This window comes from Cnephaeus nilssonii (genome assembly GCF_951640355.1).
Source record: "Cnephaeus nilssonii genome assembly, chromosome: 14".
NCBI lineage: Eukaryota > Metazoa > Chordata > Mammalia > Chiroptera > Vespertilionidae > Cnephaeus > Cnephaeus nilssonii.
Window position 1 is genome coordinate 47,882,119 of NC_137085.1, and position 20,889 is coordinate 47,903,007.

Sequence of the window (20,889 nt, forward strand, 5' to 3'; positions counted from 1 at the left end):
TAAGTAGCACACTGTCAGATTTTTTCAAGTACTAGTTCCATAAAACTGCTCTTGGGATAATCTTTTAGTAATTAAGTGTATAAGAGTAATTAAGAAAGTCTCTGGATTTAATCATCAATCCTTAGTACTATATAAGCATTAATAACACCGTGGCTGATACCAAAAATCATTCCTGACTGTGACTGCTGATGATAACATCGTAATAACATGAAGCACATTCATTGGCTCATTCCTCTTATGAAAATGTCACAACTTTCTCAGTGGAGAATATTAGACTGTGGATTTACAATCAATCTCATTTGTCTTCCTGAGTTTCGAGGGGAAGTTGTGACACATGCTTCAGTTGTAAGCAATGTCATTTCTAGGTTTACTGCTTCACCATTTCTCAACCTCACATATGCAGATGTGACTAAGTTTCCTGTGAAGGGAGAGTATGTTTATTGTCTCTGCAATTTGCCTTTAAAAAAAATAACCTTTCCACAGTTAACACTATAAACTCCCAGAAATGAGATCAGCTGTGGCTATGACCCATAGGGCTCTTTCTGAAAAGTACCATTGCACAATCACTGTAAGCAAACAGCCCACAACCCAGGAAGAAGTTAGACTTGTACCTGCCACCTCCTTCCACTTAAGTATCAATGCTCTGAGATTTCTTCAGCCTGAAAGGTGGTTTGGCTGGTGGGTAGGACAAACCATTTACGTGTTTTGTTCTTAGAGGCCTGTTGGTGGCTGGAAACCTTTTGTTTCAAGATGCAGTCAATTTGAACTTGGCTGACAGGCTTACTGCTCCACACCAAAGTGGAAAATGCCACCATTGCCTGGGAGTGAACTGGCCTGCTTCTTTGGGGCCTGCAGGCAGGGCATGCTTTAAATCATGAGACACACAGCTTATGAACCACAGGAGCCAGGACCAACAGAGAAGGCTCCCACTTCCCACTGCTGCTGCCTTGATATCAAATGGCTCAGGCTGGGGAGGCAGCCTCATGGTGTTTTCCTAATGAAATCTAATGACTGGACCATGGATGATGGAAATCTTTGTGTTGGCAGCCTGCAAGTCCAGAGGGGTGAAAACAAGAGTAGGCAGTGGAAAGTATAAAAACCTAAGAGAATGGGGCCTAAGGACATAAAATGGGGCAGAACCCTCAGAAAGATACCTCTAAGCTTTACCACTGATTTCTAAGAGGCAATCAGTGTGAATGGATGCATGAGATGGTTCCATTTTTCAGATTAGAAAACCATCCCAGAGAACATCTGGCAGACCCTGCAGTGTGCCTATCCAGTAAACATTAGTAACATACCCTCAATTTCGTTAAGCATGGCAATGCACTAAAACATCTGATTCCCTTGCCTATGAGGGCAGCCATGGGACCGAGCTCAGAGTACACTTGTCCTTCACTCTTCTCCTTCCTTGCTGCCTGAAACTGGGACAAGATATGTAAAGTATCAGCATCCCCACTGTGAAAGGAAGATGGAAGCCACTGTTAGGGATGGCAGAGCAGAAAGCTGGGAGGAGGCTGGCACCCTGCTAGCTTTGTGGGCCTGCTCCTCCACCCTGCACCGTTTACTGTTAGATATCTTCCATGCTGCTACTATATCAGGGTAAACAAATCCTGAAAAGTCTTGTGCTCTGTACAAATGCATATCCTATATAATAATCCTATATAATAAAAGGCTAATATGCAAATTGTCCCCTTGACCAGTAGTTAGGCCAGTGGGCGGGGCCAGCCAACCAACTTCCCATGGCCTCGCCCTCCTGGTCAGTCCCACCCCCTACTGCCCCCCCTACCCCGATCAGGGGCAGGGCCTGCTGGCCAACTGCCCACAGCCCCTCCCCCTGGCCGGCCCACCCGACAGCCCTGGCCAGACCCCACCTGTGCACAAATTCGTGCACTGGGCCTCTAGTTACAAATAACAGGCTCTTTTGGAAAACTAGGATTGGGTCAGACCACTCAAAATCTTTAAAATCTAACTTATAGCAGTGACAAAATGATCAAGAGAGAATTTGGGCATCCAATTCTGTGGGGCTAGAAGCTCCTCAGTGGTTATTAAAAATGCACAGAAGTGCCAACTGAAAACGCTGGCTTGCAGTAACTGAGACAACAGGTAAGAGACCAGCACTTAGGAAGGACTGTGACCTGCCATTGGCTGAGAGCTGTGCAAGGCCAGGTGTGCAGCTCTCTGAGGAGAGAGCCCCTGGGGTCATGCCCTTCAAATTTTATTAAAAGAGAGCTACAGGGTTCCTGCCTGTGCAGCAGCTAGGCTGAGGGCTTTCATTTTCTTCTCTCACTATTCCAGCTTGTCTTGCCTAGGAAAGACTGCATGCACAAACTTAATTCTACATTATTCTGGCATCATTTATTTCTCTATTTACCAGTTGTATCAGAGTGAGCTGAACTATTGTTTGGGTGTTCTATACATGCAGTCCAATAAAATCTCAACAGTCAGGATGTAATGTTCCTACCTCTTCCATTCTATCCCCTACACAATACCCTCGCTGACTTTCCTAAAATACCAGGCTAGCTTCTTCACTCAATAGCATTACACTTAGCATGGCCCCAAACCCCTCTATGAGTTGGCCTTGCTGGTTCCCCAGCCTCCTGCCCCTCTACCCCACAGTTTAACCTGTGCATTCCAACCAGACACAAATTTCCCTTCACTCTTCTCTCTAGGCATGCACAATGCTGTCATTTGTGTCCTTGCCTGTGCACTTTGCTACCCCCTGCTTGGAATGCCTCTCTCCACTTGGCCTACCCAATGAATTATTTATCTTTGGAACCCTATTCAAGAGTTACCTCTACGAACCCTTCTCTAGTACCTTCCTCTGATACCTTCAGTTATTGCATGTATCCCAGTGCACTGATTAAATGACATTCATGTTTGCCTGGCACAAAGTGGGTGACCAACACACACTTGCTGAATTGAACTTGGCCTCTCCTTGATGAATCCAGAAGCAGGAAGGTTGTGGAAATGCTGTTCTAGACATTCCCATGGCATTCTCACAGCCTGGAGTGAATAGGGCATTTACAAAGACATTATCCATTAGCACCACAACAAAATATACAAATATCAACTCTCAGGCAACTAATCCCAGCAAGATTCTGAAGCTTGCCCAGACAAGAGAACAGTACTAAAGAGAAAGAAAAGGCTGAAGAACAAGCTTACATGATTGGAAAGAGTTGTTCTTGTGTTTACATCTAAAATAAAAGACTAAGATGTACCAAGAAGTTGTCTTGGAGATACTACCCAAACAGAGACCCATGGATGCTTTAAATGTGCAAACATTAAAAACAGTGACACCTTATCCACATTGCTAATGAAAGCAATATGAATGAATAAAGTGGATGCACAACCAACAAAATGGTGCCCTGGTCCTAGGTCACTCACTAGGTGAGAAAACTTGAAAAAGTGGTGCTATTAATATTTTCAAATTATGCCTTTTACAAAACATGACTCAATAAAAATATACATTGAACACACAACATCTAAGCTCTGTTTAAATTAGCCTGAATGAAGAAAACTCAATGGACCTCACTCCCTTCTTTATCTGTAAGAACAAAGGCCCTCTGAGTTCTCACCTTTCATGGATCTATGTAATGCAACAGCATCTACATACGGGGATATTTCCGTGGAAAGATATAAATACATATGTATTTTGTTTCCTTTGACTTAGAAACACATAGATTAAGTACATGGCTTGAAAATGTAGACCTCTTATTAAAGATGCCTGTGATTTGCTAAGGCAGCAATGCCTAGACATTTCATACTCTTCTATGTATCAGTTCCCATCTCTAAAAATACTAGTACAGTGATGACATTTTCCTCTGACCTCTACCTACTGCAGGGAGTACAGAGAGGATGGGGGTGATGATGCTGATTAAAGCCATGCATTTCGTAAAAGAGACAATAAAAACTCACTATAGCTATCATGTTAACAACCCTGGCACTGCTTGGGCTTTAAAAATCTAGTTATATAAGGGGCTGAAGTTCCTTGTTATTAAGATGCTGTATAATGCTATCCAGCCCACTAGTCCAGCCAAAGCTGAAAGGCGTGGCCAAAAAAGGCAACTCATTTAGAAGTCTCTCTTCTCTTATTCCCAGCACTGATTCACCCACTTGAAAATTATTTGATCAATTTGGTCTTTACCCTAAGGAGGAGTAGATGAGAAATACCTGTGCCTAGGAAGTTCCAAAAAAACATTTCCAGAAAAATACTTTAAGGAGGAAGTACATGTGCATCTGAATCCTTATCCCTTAAATTCCTAGCAGTGGCCCAGGAGATAATGCATGGATACTCCCTTTGCAAACTCAGCCACTTGCTGGTCTTCTGAGAGGAAGTCAAGATTTCCCAATTTGCATAACTAGATTCTGATCTTTTCTAGAAAGGCTTGTCATATGTGTTTCCTTTTAGGGCTGCTGTGAGCAGTTTCTCATTGACCACGGGAATTTTAACAATGAAAAAGTTAAAGTTAAAAAACATTCAAGTTGACAACTAAAAAAGAGAAATGTGAGGTAAGAGCCTTTTGCCAAGCTGCAGGGCAAAATAATAAGGTAGATCCATTCTCTGTGTCCCTTGTTTCATTATTCATTTGTGTTATTCACTTATTCAGTAAATATTTACTAAGTGCCTACTTTGCACCAAGTATTATGCTTGCCCCAGGGCTACAAAATTATCCCTATCCTTAAAGAGTCTAATAAAGAAAATAAAAGATTAAAAGGAAGAAGATTAAATTTCTCTTCTTGTTGAATCCTCATAACAACTGATAAGAGAAGGTAGATAAGGCTCTCCTCATCTAATGAATGTAAACTGAGGCTCAATAATTTGTCCAGAGTCACACAGTCGAGTAGACTGGTATTTGAATTCAAATTGTTTAATCCCCAAATCCCTTTTAAAATTGCTGTAGAAAGCAAAAAAGAAGAAAAAAAAAAAGAGGAAAAAAATCACCTATTATCCTACCACTGTGATGAAAGGAACTGTTAATGTTTTGGAGAATTTCCTTCCAATTTTTCTTCTACACCAGTGGTTCCCAACCTTTTTAATGCCATGACCCTTTAATACAGATCCTCATGTTGTGACCCCCAACCATAAAATTATTTTCATTGCTACTTCATAACTGTAATTTTGCTTCTGTTATGAATCACAATGCAAATATCTGTGTTTTCCAATGGTCTTAGGTGACCCTGCTAGCGGTTCTCAACCTGTGGGTTGCGAATCTACACATAGGTTAAATTTTGAAATTTTAAAATGTGTTTCACAGTTGTAATCAAAGTGTGTTTTGCTGCATGTCACTGGAACCCTGACACCATTGACTGTGAAAGGCTCCATAATTCTACAGAGCACAAGAAAGAAAAATCATGGCCTACTATATTATGCCACTGACTGAGATCTGTTCAGATTTCAGTGATGTTAAAGTGAAGGTAAAAATTGTGTGTCTTAGGAAAAATGACTTATTCTGTGTCCCACAAAGCCCACTCATGCTGTTCACCTCCTGCCTGCAGGTGAGGGTGGCTTCACAGCACAGGGGACCTGGATCTCCCCTATTAGATAAGCTCCTCATCTGAGCTGGGAGGCCCCTTCCAAAAGGAAGGAGAGTGCTCTGTATTTCTGACACACACATTGCTTTGCACCTAGTAAGCACTCAAGGAATATTTCTTGCCCGGACAGTGTGGCTCAGTGGTTGAGTATCAACCTATGAATCAGGAGGTCACAATTAGATTCCCAGTCAAGGCTCAATCCCCAGTGGGGTATGCAGGAGGCACCCGATCAATGATTCTCTCTCATCATTAATGTTTCTATCTCTCTCTCCCTCTCCCTTCCTCTCTGAAATCGATAAAAAATGTATTTTTTAAAAAGAAATATTTCTTGTTGAATAAATAGGCTTTAGAAGAAATTTACCAACAGAAGAAGGAAAAAATTACCACAGACCCAAAGAATGATGGAAGCCCAAGTTTTGTTGGTGAATAGTGGATTTGTGTGACTATACTCGGGAAGAGGGGAGAAGAAATGGATGGAGTGCTGAGCCAGAGGCTTTTCAAGGTCATTCCCTCTGTCCAGCCTGCCACTGTCTCCACATTGACTCCTCTTCAGCTGTCCCTCCCCTTACATTGAAGTTCTTGCCCAACCCTAGCTTCTTAGTGCTGCTTTATTCTGCTATCTTCGGAAATCACTCACACTTAATCACATTAAATCTGAATATTGCTTTAGGTTTGCTTAGGGACACCACCCGTTAATTTCAAGTAAAAATTCATATGAAGCAAATTCAGGAATCAGCAAGAGGCAGATGAAGAAGACCGTAGTTTTCAGAAGCTAAAACACTCTATCTAAATGGACAATGTCTCTTCTGCTTATATAAGAAGGTCCAAATGTCCACAGGAAGTAAATAGCTATGGATAGTGTGAGTTTAAATGATTTGACAATTCACATTTCTATGGATGTTCACTTAAGATATCTGTTTGAGTCAGCAAAATGGGTTTAAATAGAGAAAAGAAGTTCAGCAAGACTTAGTTCTCCATGTATGTTCTGAGTTAACCATAAGACCTGCACATTTTGAAAACCATCGTGATTTCTCTTGCCTTCCTTCCCTCTTCTTCCTTCATCCACCTATCAAGTATCTGTGTGTGTTTAGGACATGTGCTAAGTTCGCTAAGAGAAATAACAATGGGCCAGAAAATTCTGACCTCAGAAGGAAGTTTCCACAGTAATAGTGAAGACATCTTCTACTCACAGAGAAGTAAATCACAAGGGAGAGAGAGCCTAAGTACTGTTTGAGATACAGGTGATATGAAAACAGGGTTTAGAACCAGGAGACATAAAGTCCAGCTAGGAGATCAGGGAAGGCTTCAGAGAGGAGGTGTCATTTCACCTGGGTCCTGCAGGATGGAGAGGATCTAGGCATATGGGAATAGGGGCAAAAGGACTCCATTTTACATGACTGTTTATTGTTTAGAAAAAAAAGATGTCACTGTTAAGGCCCATCCATGAGGTGTTAAAGTGCTGGGTCAATAAATGGACCATCACCTTAGGCTGACCACTCCGGGGTGTCGTAAGTCATACCTTCTTAGGGCCAAAGCCAAGAAAATCCTATAAGATTTCAAGCTGATTAAGTGTGAAATTTTAGAGGACATTCCTAAAAGCCAAAGCCTGGTGTAGAACAGAACATTTAAAACCCACAACTGGTAACTAAGACTTGATTAAAAGCAACATCTTTTTCAAAACTCAAGGGACTGACTGTTCCTCGCTTACCATGGACGTGGATTCCATTTGGTTGAAAAGAAGAGTTTGTTTCCGGCTGGTAAGACTTCAGGTGTGATCCTGAGGACTGCTGGGTATGGGGAGGCTGTGTCCTCTGCATTATAGAAGGAGCTGGAACTCGCCGGGGACTGATGTGGTGAGGAGATGGAGCAGAAGGTGCGAACCTGAGAAAACAATTATAAAGGGAAGCATGAGAGACGTAAAATCACAGGGGCAGAGGCACTCTTCAAAGCCAAATTCTAATTCCCCATTCTGGTTACATAACAGCATGACACAAAGCCCTTTTAAAAAATAAACCTTAGGACTTTTGTCTCCCATTTTTAACCACTGACCTCTCAATTGAGATATTGAGGGAATAAGAGATCAGCAAAGGGGAAATCTAGTCACAGTTTGGGTTTGTCAAGTTTCTTAAAATGCATTTCAAATACTCTGGGTTCAGTGAAATTCAAAGCACACCTTTTGTCAGACCACTTTTCTGCTAATTTTTCAGTCCTTTTGCATTTTAAGGGAAATTTGATGCGTATGTTTCTGATTCATTTACACTTAGCTCATAAACATTTTGTTCTATAAGACATATCTGAGGTCCAAGAAGTGTTACAAGTCTTTATTATAAGCCTCTCTAATCCTATTCTTTTTAATAATACATTTTCTTTTGCCAATAATACATTAACTTAGATCTCAAAGGTCAAATATGGTTTGAAATCCAGAGCCCCAAGAGATTGGTGTGGGTTCTGTGCATGCCCAGGGTGTGACAGAAACACGATGTGGGACGTATTTTGCAGTCTACCAATCACAATAAGACTATTGGTAGTTTCTGAGGAGAGAAATACAGGTGTTTAAATATAGTAACATCAACAACTAACCCGAGTTAAAATAGATAACTGACCACCGACTTTCTAACTGTAAGGAAGAACTGGCAGGTTCTAATTCACTAGGTGTAAAATGATAGGGTATACTTTCCAACACTGAAGGGAGGGCGTACTTGTAAGACAATGTTAAAGTTCAATAATGTCCATGAAAATGGTACTGGATTTCCCAGTTCAGCAGGGGCTGGCACAGTCTGGTACACAAGGAATCTGTCAGTCAGTGAAAGGAAGAAGCAACATCTTGGGAAAACTAGGTTAGCAATGAATTGTTTAGTTCCCTCCCAAAGGCCCAGGAAGTTAAAAACTTTCAGTTGCCTGTTTCTTACATTGTGTAGAAAGATAGGCTTTGTTTTACACTAACGTGGACGGTTGCCATGTGTGTACACCCTTTATTTCACAGGAACAAACCACTTCACTCTGTTGGGCTTTTGTGTAAGGCCATAGATGATAAAAAAGGGACGAACCAGTCATGTTTGTAAAGTAATTTGCAATGTTCTGAACAAGAATATTTAATAAGGCAGAGCTTCTACATTTGTATTATAGCTGTAATAAACCATGAGATGAAACCCCATGTTTTCTTTTGCATTCCCCTTGTGGAGATATGAAAGGGCTATGTAAGAACGTGATGTAGAAACCCTGGCCGGGTAGCTCAGTTGGTTAGAGCATCATCCCAATACACCAAGATTACGGGTAAAACCCCGGTCAGGACACAGACAAGAATCAACCAATGAATGCATAAGTAAGTGGAACAACAAATTGGTGTTTTTTTTCTCTCTCAGAAGCAATAAAAATTAAATTAAATTATTTTAAAAAGAAGGGAGGATCTGGACCAGTTACCCTCTAGAGAACACTTAATGAAACAGCTGGGTTAGGATGCCTGCTTAATCAATAATGTACAGTTTTGCTCTGCTGAAAGAGAATGGACACTGAGTAAATGTGGGAAATACATCATCTTAGTGGGAATTAGCCTAAGAAGATGTCTGAGTGGCCTTTACAGAAAACAAGCAGAAGAACTCTGGCACTGCCCCAAGAACATCTAATGAAAACACAGAGCCAGGACTCCTCGTGTGGAGGTTATTTCCTTGGAGAACATGTCCTAAAAGTGTCTCGAAAGCTACTGTGAGATTGTGGGATAGGGATGAGGAATTATGGGATCATGGCCTTTAGGGATAGAAGGAATCCACACTACCACAAACACTGGAGTCCTGTGGACAGGAGATCCCCCAAGACAGAGAGCATAGCCTGGGGGCGCATGTGAATAGGAAGGCAACCTATGTCACTGCAAAAGAGCCGTCACTGGGCAACTCAATTTTGTGTTTTGGGCAAAATGGCAAGATCATTTGATTGGTTTCTTAATGATATTTCTTCAATTGGGGATGTGATATGTTCTAGAAGATTTTGCAATTTTTCTTCTGGTACTTCTGCCACCTTTATTTTGAGGACTGATGTGAAAGAAATGTATGCTTGGGGTGAGTTGCCATATTTAGAAGTATGACCCTGATGTCATGGACTTGATGGAGGAGACCCATTCTGTTTCACAGCTCCCCACAGCAGAGTAAGTCCAACTCATAAACAAGGGTTTGATTAATAAAGAATAGAAAAGGTGGATGGGGAAGGGGAAAGAAGCAAAAATTGTCAGCAATAAAACACTTTATATTTTTATAATTTGGGATGAGGTGGACATAGGGTAAATTATGATTATTAACTATGAAAAATGGGGAGTTTTCAACCAACTAAAAGAATAGAATTCAGTTGAGCATTTTATGAGTCATCAAGGAGGTAAATTCTATATAATGGACTCTATACCTATATACAGATTGCATATCTTATCTAATAAAAGAGTAATATGCAAATTGACCGCACTTCTGCTACACCCTCAAGCCACACCCACCAGCCAATCAGGAGCGAGTATGCAAATTAATCCAACCAAGATGGCTGCAGCCACAGAGCTGCAGCAAGCAGGAGGCTTGGGTTTCCCCGATAATGGAGGAAGCCAAGCTTCCTTGCTGCCCTGGCTGGCCCAGGCCTACACTCAAGGCTACAAAGTTTCAATTATAGAAGATAAATAAATCCCAACAAAAATGGCTGCGGCCACAGAGTGAGTAGGAGGCTTGGCTCCGCTCCAGGCTACAAAATTTCAATTAGAGAAGATAAATAAACCCCAGATACCAGGGCCTCTGCTTGGGTCTCCGGGGGGCGTGGCTGGCCTGCAAACCACCACAGGCCCCTCGCCCAGGCTGCCCAGTGCCCCAAGGGAACCCCCACCCTGATCCAGGACACCCTTCAGGGCAAACCAGCTGGCCCCCACCCATGCACCAGGCCTCTATCCTATCTAATAAAAGAGTAATATGCAAATTGACCACTACTCTAACACACAAGATTGCTGCCCCCATGTGGTCAAAGATGTCTGCCCCCATGTGGACACAAGATGGCCGCCACAAGATGGCAAGCAGGGGAGGGCAGTTGGGAGGGACCAGGCCTGCAAGGGAGGGAAGTTGGGGGTGATCAAGCCTGCAGGGGAGGGCAGTTAGGGGTGACCAGGCTGGCAGAGGAGGGAAGTTGGGGGCAACCAGGCCTGCAGGGAAGGGCAGTTGGGGGGGACCCAGGCCTGCAGGGAAGAGCAGTTGGGGGGGACCAGGCCTGCAGGGGAGGGCAGTTAGGGGTGACCAGGCCTTCAAGGGAGGGCAGTTAGGGGTGACCAGGCCTGCAGGGGAGGGCAGTTAGGGGCAATCAGGCTGGCAGGGGAGCAGTTAGGCATCAATCAGGCTGGCAGGGGAGTGATTAGGGGGTGATCAGGCTGGCAGGCAGAAGTGGTTAGGGGCAATCAGGAAGGCAAGCAGGCAAGCAGTTGGGAGCCAGCAGTCCTAAATTGTGAGAGGGATGTCTGACTGTCCGTTTAGGCCCGATCCTACCTGGATCGGGCCTAAACAGGCAGTTGGACATCCCTTGAGGGGTCCCAGATTGGAGAGGGTACAGGCTGGGCTGAGGGACACACACCTCCATTCACGAATTTCGTGCACTGGGCCTCTAGTCCTATATAATAAAAGGCTAATATGCAAATTGACCAAATGGCGAAATGACCAGTCACTATGATGTGCACTGACCACCAGGGGGCAGACACTCAATGCAGGAGCTGCCCCCTGGTGGTCAGTGCGCTCCCACAGGGGGAGTGCCACTCAGCCAGAAGCTGGGCTCATGGCTGGCGAGTGCAGCGGCGGTGGCAGGAGCCTCTCCTGCCTCTGCAGCAGCGCTAAGGACCCCTCGGGGGATGGCTGACTGCTGGCTTAGGCCCGCTTCCCATGGCAGGAGCGGGCCTAAGCTGGCAGGCGGACATCCCCCAAGGGGTCCTGGACTGTGAAAGGGTGCAGGCAGGCTGAGGGACACCCCTCCCCAGTGCACAAATGTCATGCACCGGGCTTCTAGTCTACATATAAATTATAGATTTATTTATCTATCTATAGCATATATAATTATATGCTAATTATAAGTCATTTTTATCTTATTCATTCACACAAGCTCCAAAACCAGACTATGCTGTCTTGGCTACCACATATTACTTAATGTAATAATACTGATGAGGAAAAAAAATGTGGTAGTAAAAACACCAAGGTTTTAGCATTGTTTATCTCAGAGACCCAAGGGGAATAAAATATCTACCTGCTCTTCAAATAACTCTATATTTTGCTTTTTGCTAATTCAGATTGGATTTTTCTCCATGTTATTCAAATAAATAAGATTATATGGCATAAAGTTAACATAATTTTAGAATTATGTCATTCCATATAAATTATTAATAAAAATGTAAATATAAACCATTTTAAGTAAATAAATGTATGCCTAAGGTAGTATTTGATTTGAAAATAAAAGAATTGGTATAAAAATTTTAACTTTTATATGTATAAAGAAAAAATGAAAAGATGTGATCTCGATTATCTGGACAATTGCCAGGAACAAGGAAATAAATAAGAATTTAGTACTAGAAAACCCAGCATAAGAAGTGAGTGTGTAAATGTGACTGATTTTCAAGTACAGTACATAGAATCAATTTTGTTACTGTTTTAAAACACTACATAGTATTTTATTGAAAAAATCTTTCACAATCCCTCCATTAATTAATTTAATATGTTTATAAACGTAGTTACTTGTTAACCAGCTCATAGTAAAGTAGAAATAGCTAATTAAGTCAGGGTGCAGGGCAGGAGAGGAGTAAATACAGTGGAAGAGAAGCCTACTATTACAGTCAATGCCCAGCAGCATCCAAAACCAACCACTGACAACTCACAGTAAGAGAGTTGCCAGAAACATTATTTCAAAAGCCAAAAGGACGCAAGAAACTTGACTAGTTTGAGGCCATTTAACCCCAGAAGCAAGCAAACAAAAATCGTGCACACTTAGACGCTTACAGAGGGACACATAAAATGTTCCTATTGTTACTGAAGGAAGGATGGATCCTGTTTTCTCAGTGTACTCGACTATTTTCCAAAATTGTTAACATACACACACACCTATCAAAATGAATATGGTCAGAATATTCTGCCCCAACCAGATTTTTTTTTTAATTCAAAGAAGCTAAATTTTTAAAAATATTGCTAAAATAAATAAACGAACATATTGATGCTGAATATAAATTGCAAGGATTTACAACGTTTCTTCTATGGAATATCTCATTCCCCTCACTGCATCAGGAGAGATGATGTCACTCCCATTCATCCTCAATGACAGCAGTGTCCAAGAGCTACCGCGGACTGTCTGAAATGTCTCTGGGTCCAACCCTGTCCCCCAGCTGCTGATGTGTACTTGACATTTCAAAGGTTTTATTCCTCATGGCTTTCCAGTCTCTTCTCTGGCCTTTTGTACTTTTAGAAAACAAAAGAAGACTGTTATGTAAATATGCACACAACAGACTAGAATTAAAAGAAAAAAAAGCACTGCTTACCAGAAACAGATCACACAAAAGCAAATCACAGAATTGAGTCAACCACTTCCACTCATTTAGTGGAGGAGTTTATACAACCTTAACATGAGCCATGGTTCACTGGCTTGCCAAAAAAAAAAAAAAAGGATGAGAGGAAACAGGTTTTAAAGGGCTCATAAAAGATTTTCTGAAGAAAAAACAACAAACAACAAACCACTGAATATATATCTAAACACACCTTCACAAACGTCTGATACTTAGGGGTATTCACTTGGTTATGGTGGCCTGCTCCCAACCTTGCAGAGAGATGGGCCAGAAACACAGGGGTCATCTCTCCTGCAGATGTAGTACCCAATCTGTGTCATGATCAAGACACACAGAACTGGTGAGGATCACATTCAAAAGCACTGCAAACGGCAGGAGAAGCAGATGGATGTCGCCGAAGGCAGATGTACTAGAAGCCCTGGGCTTGAATCCCGCCGCTGTCCCTTACTAGTTGGGCAATCTTGAAAATTACATGATTTCTCCCAGCCTCAGTTTCAAGTATAAAATAAAGATAAAATCAACTCTCACTGGGGAATGTGAAGTCTGAGATAACATTTTTATTTGTTCATTCAAGAGATGGTTACTGAGCACTGACCAAGTGTGTGGAACTGTTTTAAGCACCAGGAATAAAGCAACACATGACATATCTTTGTCTTTGTGAAACTTATATTTAGGTGAGGGGAGGCATGAAATGAACTATGTTCTGAGCTAAAGGAAATGATTACTGTGAAGAAAGTGAGGGATGGGGTGGATTATGAACAAATTTACATTGGGAAGTACTTTAGTCAAAGTACTTTAGGCAATGATTGCCTGACTCCTTTCAGATGATCAATGCATGGCTGCTCTGAACAGACTATAACTTGAAGGAATCCAGACATTAACAAGTACCCAGTGCTTGAGAGCTATATTAGACTGAGGTTCAAGCATTGTATTTGAGTATCTATGGAGTTCTTCAATAAGAAATATTAGGGCTCTTTTCTCCTAACTATTCATATATGGAATCTAAGGCTCAGAGAAAGTGAGGCATTTACTTGTCTAATTTTCTGGTTCTAGGAGCAGTTAGTCGTGGACTTATATAAATATGAGTTTCATTTCATGGTACAGGATTTTCCAAAGGAGTGTCCTGAGTTCACAAATTCATAGGATCATAGAATGTTCTGAAGGCTCTAGAGCACCACCCTATTTGAATGAGATAAAGTAGGCCCACAGCCATGAAATGATTTGCCCAGTCCCACCCTAGTTCTCAGATACCACTTGACTGCAATAAGGCAAGATACTCTCTAGTGGAAATGGGAAGCAAGGCCAAGGAGTGGGGTGAGGAAGGACGAAAGAGGACTCCTGTGGGCATTTGAGATTTCAATGCTGATCACCAGCTGATGGGGACGTATCAGCAACCTGCTGCCTGTAAGAAATGTGACAATGGAGATAGGTTTCTCAGTTTGCTTTGGGGAGCCTGCTCAATGTTCAACTGGGGTTCATGCCCAAGCTGGACTTATACCTTTAGCCTTCCCAATGGGTAACTCCTTTCCAGCAGCACTCTTTCCCTGTCTGTAAGTCCAAAGTATTCCTATGTCAACTAAGGATTGTATTTCTTCAAACATAATTCACTAAAAATGGTGTTACAAGTCAAGCACATGCCATAACTAACTATGCCTTACTTTGTTTATTTGTGCTGTATAAGTGAGCAGTTCTGGCAAGCCATGTGGGACTGTGTGCTTTAGTGCTGCTTCGAGGGATAACACTTTGAAAAAAAGGTACTTACATGATACACTAGATTAAATGTTGGTTGATATATACTTTATTGTCCTCCCCACCTCCCTTCCATGGGGGTTACAGACCTCCCAGAAAAGAGAGAATGCATCAGAACAGATTATTTCATTGTATTCGCATTAAAAATATTATTGATTTGCTGCCAGGAAGTAGAAATAATGGATACAAACTGGTCTATGGTGGATTTGGGGAGGTATTTTTTTATTCCTCCAAAGAATTGTGGGGTTATCATCTGTGGTGGTTTAAAATTCATCTGTGAAAACTAATCAATGAAAAATGGCTTTAGCAGTTGGGCCAACTGTGGAGGGGAAAAAAGGAATCCTTTTCAAAACCTAAAAAGAAAAGCACAGTTTTAAGGATTTCACATCTGATTTAACATCTAAAAAAACCCCCCAATGATAATACCCCACTTTGTATAGCCAGACAGCACTTCGTTTTAGTAGATTTTAGTGGTCTTTATAACGATTTATGAATCACTTCATGAATTCCTGGCTGACTCATCTGGGTGACTATAGTATCTACTTATACTTCCCGTCTGTCTCACAAAAGAGGCAGTTGGACTCAGTTCAATCCAGATTTGTCCCCGAATGAATCACAGCACGTTACTGGGGGAACTGCAAATTGAATTCTGCTTCTGAGACAATCAAGACCAGCTTTCAGAAATGAAGAAATGGCCGCTGGGAAGTGTGGGTAATTGCAACAGTGTTCATCTGGGCAGAACCAAAGCAGGCCGGGAGCTGTATACATCCATCTGAGGACTCTAGTCAAAGAGCGGAATCCGTCCCCTGGAAGGGTTCAGTGTTTCCTTCTTACAAGAGGCTGGGTCAATATTAACTGCAAATAATTTATCACATCGGACCAGACCAAGACTCAAAAATAACAGCTGGAACCTCCGCAGAGCATGACAAATTGAGGGCTGTGAAGCTGGCGGTGGGCGAAAGGATCACCAAGGCTTTTAAAAGAAGATTCACGTATATACTTAGTGAATGTTTGTGAGAAATAGAAAGGATAGCGTGTTCTGGAGAAATTTTTCTCCATGTGGGTACAGAGAGTCAGCTGTAAGTAAAAGAAAACAACAAAAAATTTACAATGTCCAAGGCAGGGAAGTGTATTTTTTTCTGATAAATACTGAAATTTCCCCCTCCCCTGTGGAAATAAAAAGGGAGGAGGAGAGGACATCCACGATATGTTAGAGAATCGAACTATGAACAGGACACACTGAACCAACACCTGCGGTATTTTTGGAATATCTTGCCTGCAGAATTGGCCATAACTTAGTTGTTTGTCTATTTCAGAATCTATGTGATAAGGAGGGAGGGAGGAAAAGTCAGATTCTGCCAAATCCTCTCTACAGAAAAGCACCAGCCAAAGGAAAATTTACCAGAGTGGTCTGAGACATTTGATGTCAAAAATAACGCTATGAAAAAAATTCTGCAATGATAGCATCCCTTCAGCAGTTCTGAATAGGTCAAAGCAAGGGGGATTGACTACGGCCCACCAGGTGGCAAAGGGAAGACTCTCTGTCCAGCATGGTGTGAGGCATAAAGTTCAGTTGGACTTGCAGTAGAATACATTAGATTAGAAAAAAAACATTCAGAAGGGAGTGTGAGAATGCCACATGAGAACTGTTATTTTCAACTAAACACAAGAAAGGGAGGTATAGGTAGATTTAAAAAATGGTATCTTCCATGCCTTTCTCATAATCTCAAACTGCATACACCAGTTTCTTGACGATATCCGAAGAACTTTTAGAACTAACATCAAAATGCAGCACTCCTGCCCAATATGGCCAGGGTTCTTTAGAAGCCACTGCAAGATGAGACCTCAAAAGTCAATATAATCCATAAATTTGAAAGTAAACTAGTGGGTGGTGGTTTGGTCAGTACTAATATGTGCTGCTATTTGGCTAGAGAAATGCATTAGAGGAAAGCATATATTAACAACTTCACAATTAGAGATGGGCTCTTGGCTGCTATAGAAGGAAAGAGCATCAGATCCTCAGATGTTTACTACCATCCTGTCTCTCCAGCACCTCATCCAGGATTATGCAAAGGTAAGTATTTGAGAAATGTTGGTTGTTGCTGGTGAAGAACTACTATGTTGAACAGACCACTGGTTCCACAGACTTGGCTCCCGAATCGGTGCCAGTTCCTGTGTCCAGGTAGGTGGTACCTTGCCCAATTGGTCCAAACATCCGGCTGAATATTGTTTTTCCCAAACACCACCGTTTCTGTTTCTAAGGGGAGAGCATTTTATTCAAGAAAACAACTTCCTTTACTCTAAAAAGATGATTAAAACAGAGAAAGGTTTTTAATCCTTTCAATTAAACAATAACAACAACAAAACAACAACCAAAGACAATTTCTCAGAAAATTAAGCAAAAAGACTAATCCAAAGAACTTTGTCTTTTGATTTCTGCTTACCTCAATAGTCTTCCTCATCATAACTAAACACATAGTCCTTTACTTGCAAAAAGATATATAGTCTTTTAGCAGCCAAGTCCCCCACTGTCCCCACTCAAGAGGAGAAAAGACAAAGTTAATTTCCAGATCACACTATTAAAACATTAAGCAGAGGCTTTCCTTTGAACAGCTATTTCTACGTCAGAGACAAGAGGCGCTTGGTAATATGTGGATGCCTTGACTCAGGCTACAATAACTTGAGGGCTTTCGCTTGGGGAATTCTGGCTCCATAGGACTTGCTATTTCAGAGAAAGCATATGAGCAGAACACCCTGACACATTTGAATAATGTAATGGCTTAGTTTGAACTCTATGTTGCTTCATGCTAATGCCCTAAAGTAGACGTTGCAAGAAAAGGAATTCTATTTTACCTCAAGCCTTCCTTGTTACTGTCATGACTCACTTTCCTGACTGAAAATCCAAGGGGACTAAACAAACATCATCCTGGGCTTCACATGACGTAGATTTGTTTGGAATGTGGGAACAAAATAAAGATGGCTGATTTGGCATTCAGAGGTGAAACAACTTTCCTGGCACTTAAAAAATATAGTTCCTGTTACAGACATTCTAATGGTTGCTTTGTGATGTGTGCTTGTAATTAATCTAAAACGAAGAACCAGTGTACTTTGCAATTAAAAATACATGGGAAACAGCCCAATGTGAATGAATATTTGAACCACGTTTGTCTGGTATACTGCCACACGTATGCACACATCAGAGTCTCTTTCTTTGCCATGAAGTGACCCAGAGGAGAGTGTGGAGATGGAAAAACAACAATCATCTGCTCAGGGTGACTATACCTTTCCCAGAAATAATGAAGGAATCACTGTCATCATTCTGCCTTCCATCAACAGTCATTCATTCCACACAATTTTTAGACGCTACCCTCTAAGCCTTAGGGGGAAGGATTGTGAACAAGGTTGTTGTAAGTACAACACAGTCCATTTCTCAGAGAACAACCATTCCAGTGGAACACAAGCAGATCATTAAACAGACAGTGTCATTTCAGGGAGTGTTAAATCTATGAAGAAAAATAGAGCAGAGTTAAGGAGTAGAATGAGGTTGGAGGGGGAGTTTTAGATGGCGTGGTCAAGAAAGCCTTTCTGAAGGGGTAACATTTGAGCAGCCACCAGAAATGAAGACACAGTCATGTGGTGAAGGTTGTGATTTTCAGGTTTCAGGAACAGCAAGTATTAGGGCCCTGAGGCTAGATGAGTCGTGTTCCAGGAGCAGTAAGGACAGTGTGGCTGGTGCATATTGGGCAAGACGGGCAGTGGTAAATGACTGTGATGAAAAACAGACCATAGAGGGTCATGCAGACTTCAAAAGGACCTGGACTTTATTCCAAGTATGGCTGGGGGTAGGGGTGTGAGCAGGAAATCCTCAATGACCCCATTTACATTTTAAAGGGCATGTCTTGTGGTGGAGCAAAGGCCTGTGTGCCCTGATGGGTTAAGAGTGGAAGGCTGTGGGTAGGTAAGATTGGATGTGGGAAACCAGTTAAGGGGATGTTGTATGTGAAATGGGAGGAGATGGTGATGAACTACCCTTGGAGTAGTGAGGCTGATTCGGCTTAAATGTATTTGAGCTAATAGGACACATACATTAATCAGATGTGAGAGTATTGGGGGAAAAAGAGCAATCAAAGTTGACTACTAGGCTTTTTGGGTTTTAATTTATGTGTGTGTTTTTTTCCCCATTGGAGCCACTCACAATCACTAGGTAGATAAGAAGAAAGTAATGGCATCACCAATTTCCCCATATGTGTGACTACTAGGAGTAAATCAGCGTGACATATTTAAGAAGCTATTGGTAAGGTGAATATTTCTCTGAGGAGAAAGTTCATTCCAAAGGCAAATACTCCAACTGATGTTTGCCATAGAGAATGAAGCATGGCTGTGTTCATGGATCAAAATTTAAGAAGTTAATGACTGGTGGGCTATTCTGCCCTGGAATAAACATGAAAAAGTACCAGGAACTTCTGATAGGTTTAAAGAAAATAAAAGGAAAAGAACAAAGATCTAATCTCCATTTTCAAGGCTAGGATATTGGAATTTTTTGCCTTTCCACTGCTCTCAGCATTGACATCAGAAGAAACATTCACTACATTCAGTGCATTCAATGATTCTCAAGGAGAGAGAGAGAGAGAGAGAGAGAGAGAGAGAGAGAGAGAGAGAGAGAGTTTTGTTTTGGGGGGTTGGATTGTGGACCCCACCTCTCTTAATCTTGAATATATATGAAGCTGATCCCTTTAAGGGATGCCCAATGAGGATACCTGTTTTCTGAATAGAAGGTACTGTAACCCAAAGAAAGAATGGTGCTCATGATCACCTGGCATTAGGTGACGACCATATCCACAGACTCTAATAGGGGATGAAGTAGATACCAACGTACAGGCTGATAAAAATGGCTATTGGAGGCTTATGTTTGTTTTTCAGCTATGGCTTTTTTCAATTATTTCAACAATCAAGATGGACAAGCTTTATTTTTAAGACTGACAAGCAGTGTTTTTGTTTGTTTGTTTTTTTGTCACCCAGTGAGTTTGATATCTTACTACACATGTGGGAAAGTGTCTGTCACACATGTTAGGGAGCCTCTCAGAGCAATGCTCACTGTGTAAATGGCAACTAAAGTATGACACCGAGCAACATGTAGACCTCTTAACAATATCCAAGTCTTCTCTGACACAGTGAGACAAGTGAGGCCAAGTTATTGCTGGCATTAGAACTCTAACATTCAGATGTTCTCTAACATAGAGGGTTTGTGTGCTTTTTTGACACTCAGTGACTCTTTAAAACACTGATATGTCATGACTATGTAAAATACAAGCTTTGAGTTGCAAAAGACAAAACTGTCTTTTTAAACTATATTAAAAAAAAAATAACATCAGCCTTACTGTGCTGCCTCATCGGTCTAGGATACACAAAGAACAGCCTGTCCGCTTGAGTACTAGAACCATTTGTCCATTCTTGGTCATTTCTTCTTCTGTTGGGCAGAGATTATGTTCTGAACTCTTGATAGTAGGATAACATGACAGGGAGGTGTTCTGAATATGTGCCAGAGTCACCAGGGTACCCTATTGGCCAAATACACAAATCTTTGTCCTCAAAAGAAAGGTAAGACTCCTTAATGCAGTAAGTGAGGCTCCTCCCAAGTTATACCTGAAGCCCCATCCCTGCTCTCTCCCTCCTCTGAGCTTCTGTACACACGCAGGTTGCCTGGCCAGGTCCTATAGATGGTCAGCTTTCAGGGAGACATTGCTTCCTCTATTCCTCCCTCCTTAATCCTGGGTTAGGTGATCTTTCTGTGTGTCTCCACAGCCCCCTGCAGCACCCTTTCATAACATCCTAAATCATAGTTGCCTATTTATCTGGTTGTCCCTCATTAGACTGGACACTTTTTGAGGACAGAGTTCTCTTAGTCTTATGACCACTATGTCCTCAGTGTCCAGCATACTGCCTGGTACACAAACACCAGCTGAGTGAATGCTCAATAAATGAATGAACCCAATGCTGAGATAGATTTTAATAAGCTTTAATATTTTATATGATGCTTTTGATTTTTAGTCATTTTTGCATATTTA

At 41.7% G+C, this 20,889-nt stretch overlaps 1 protein-coding gene across 6 annotated transcripts in view; it reads right to left on the reverse strand.

Annotated features, from left to right (window-relative positions):
• Positions 1 to 20,889, reverse strand: part of GLIS3 (GLIS family zinc finger 3) — a 455,765-nt gene that overhangs the window by 25,257 nt on the left and 409,619 nt on the right. For all 6 annotated transcript variants that reach the window (XM_079790192.1, XM_079790188.1, XM_079790190.1 and 3 more), the window contains one exon: positions 7,241 to 7,413. In XM_079790192.1, the coding sequence (XP_079646318.1) occupies positions 7,241 to 7,413 (173 nt within the window). The remainder of the gene's footprint in view (positions 1 to 7,240; positions 7,414 to 20,889) is intronic.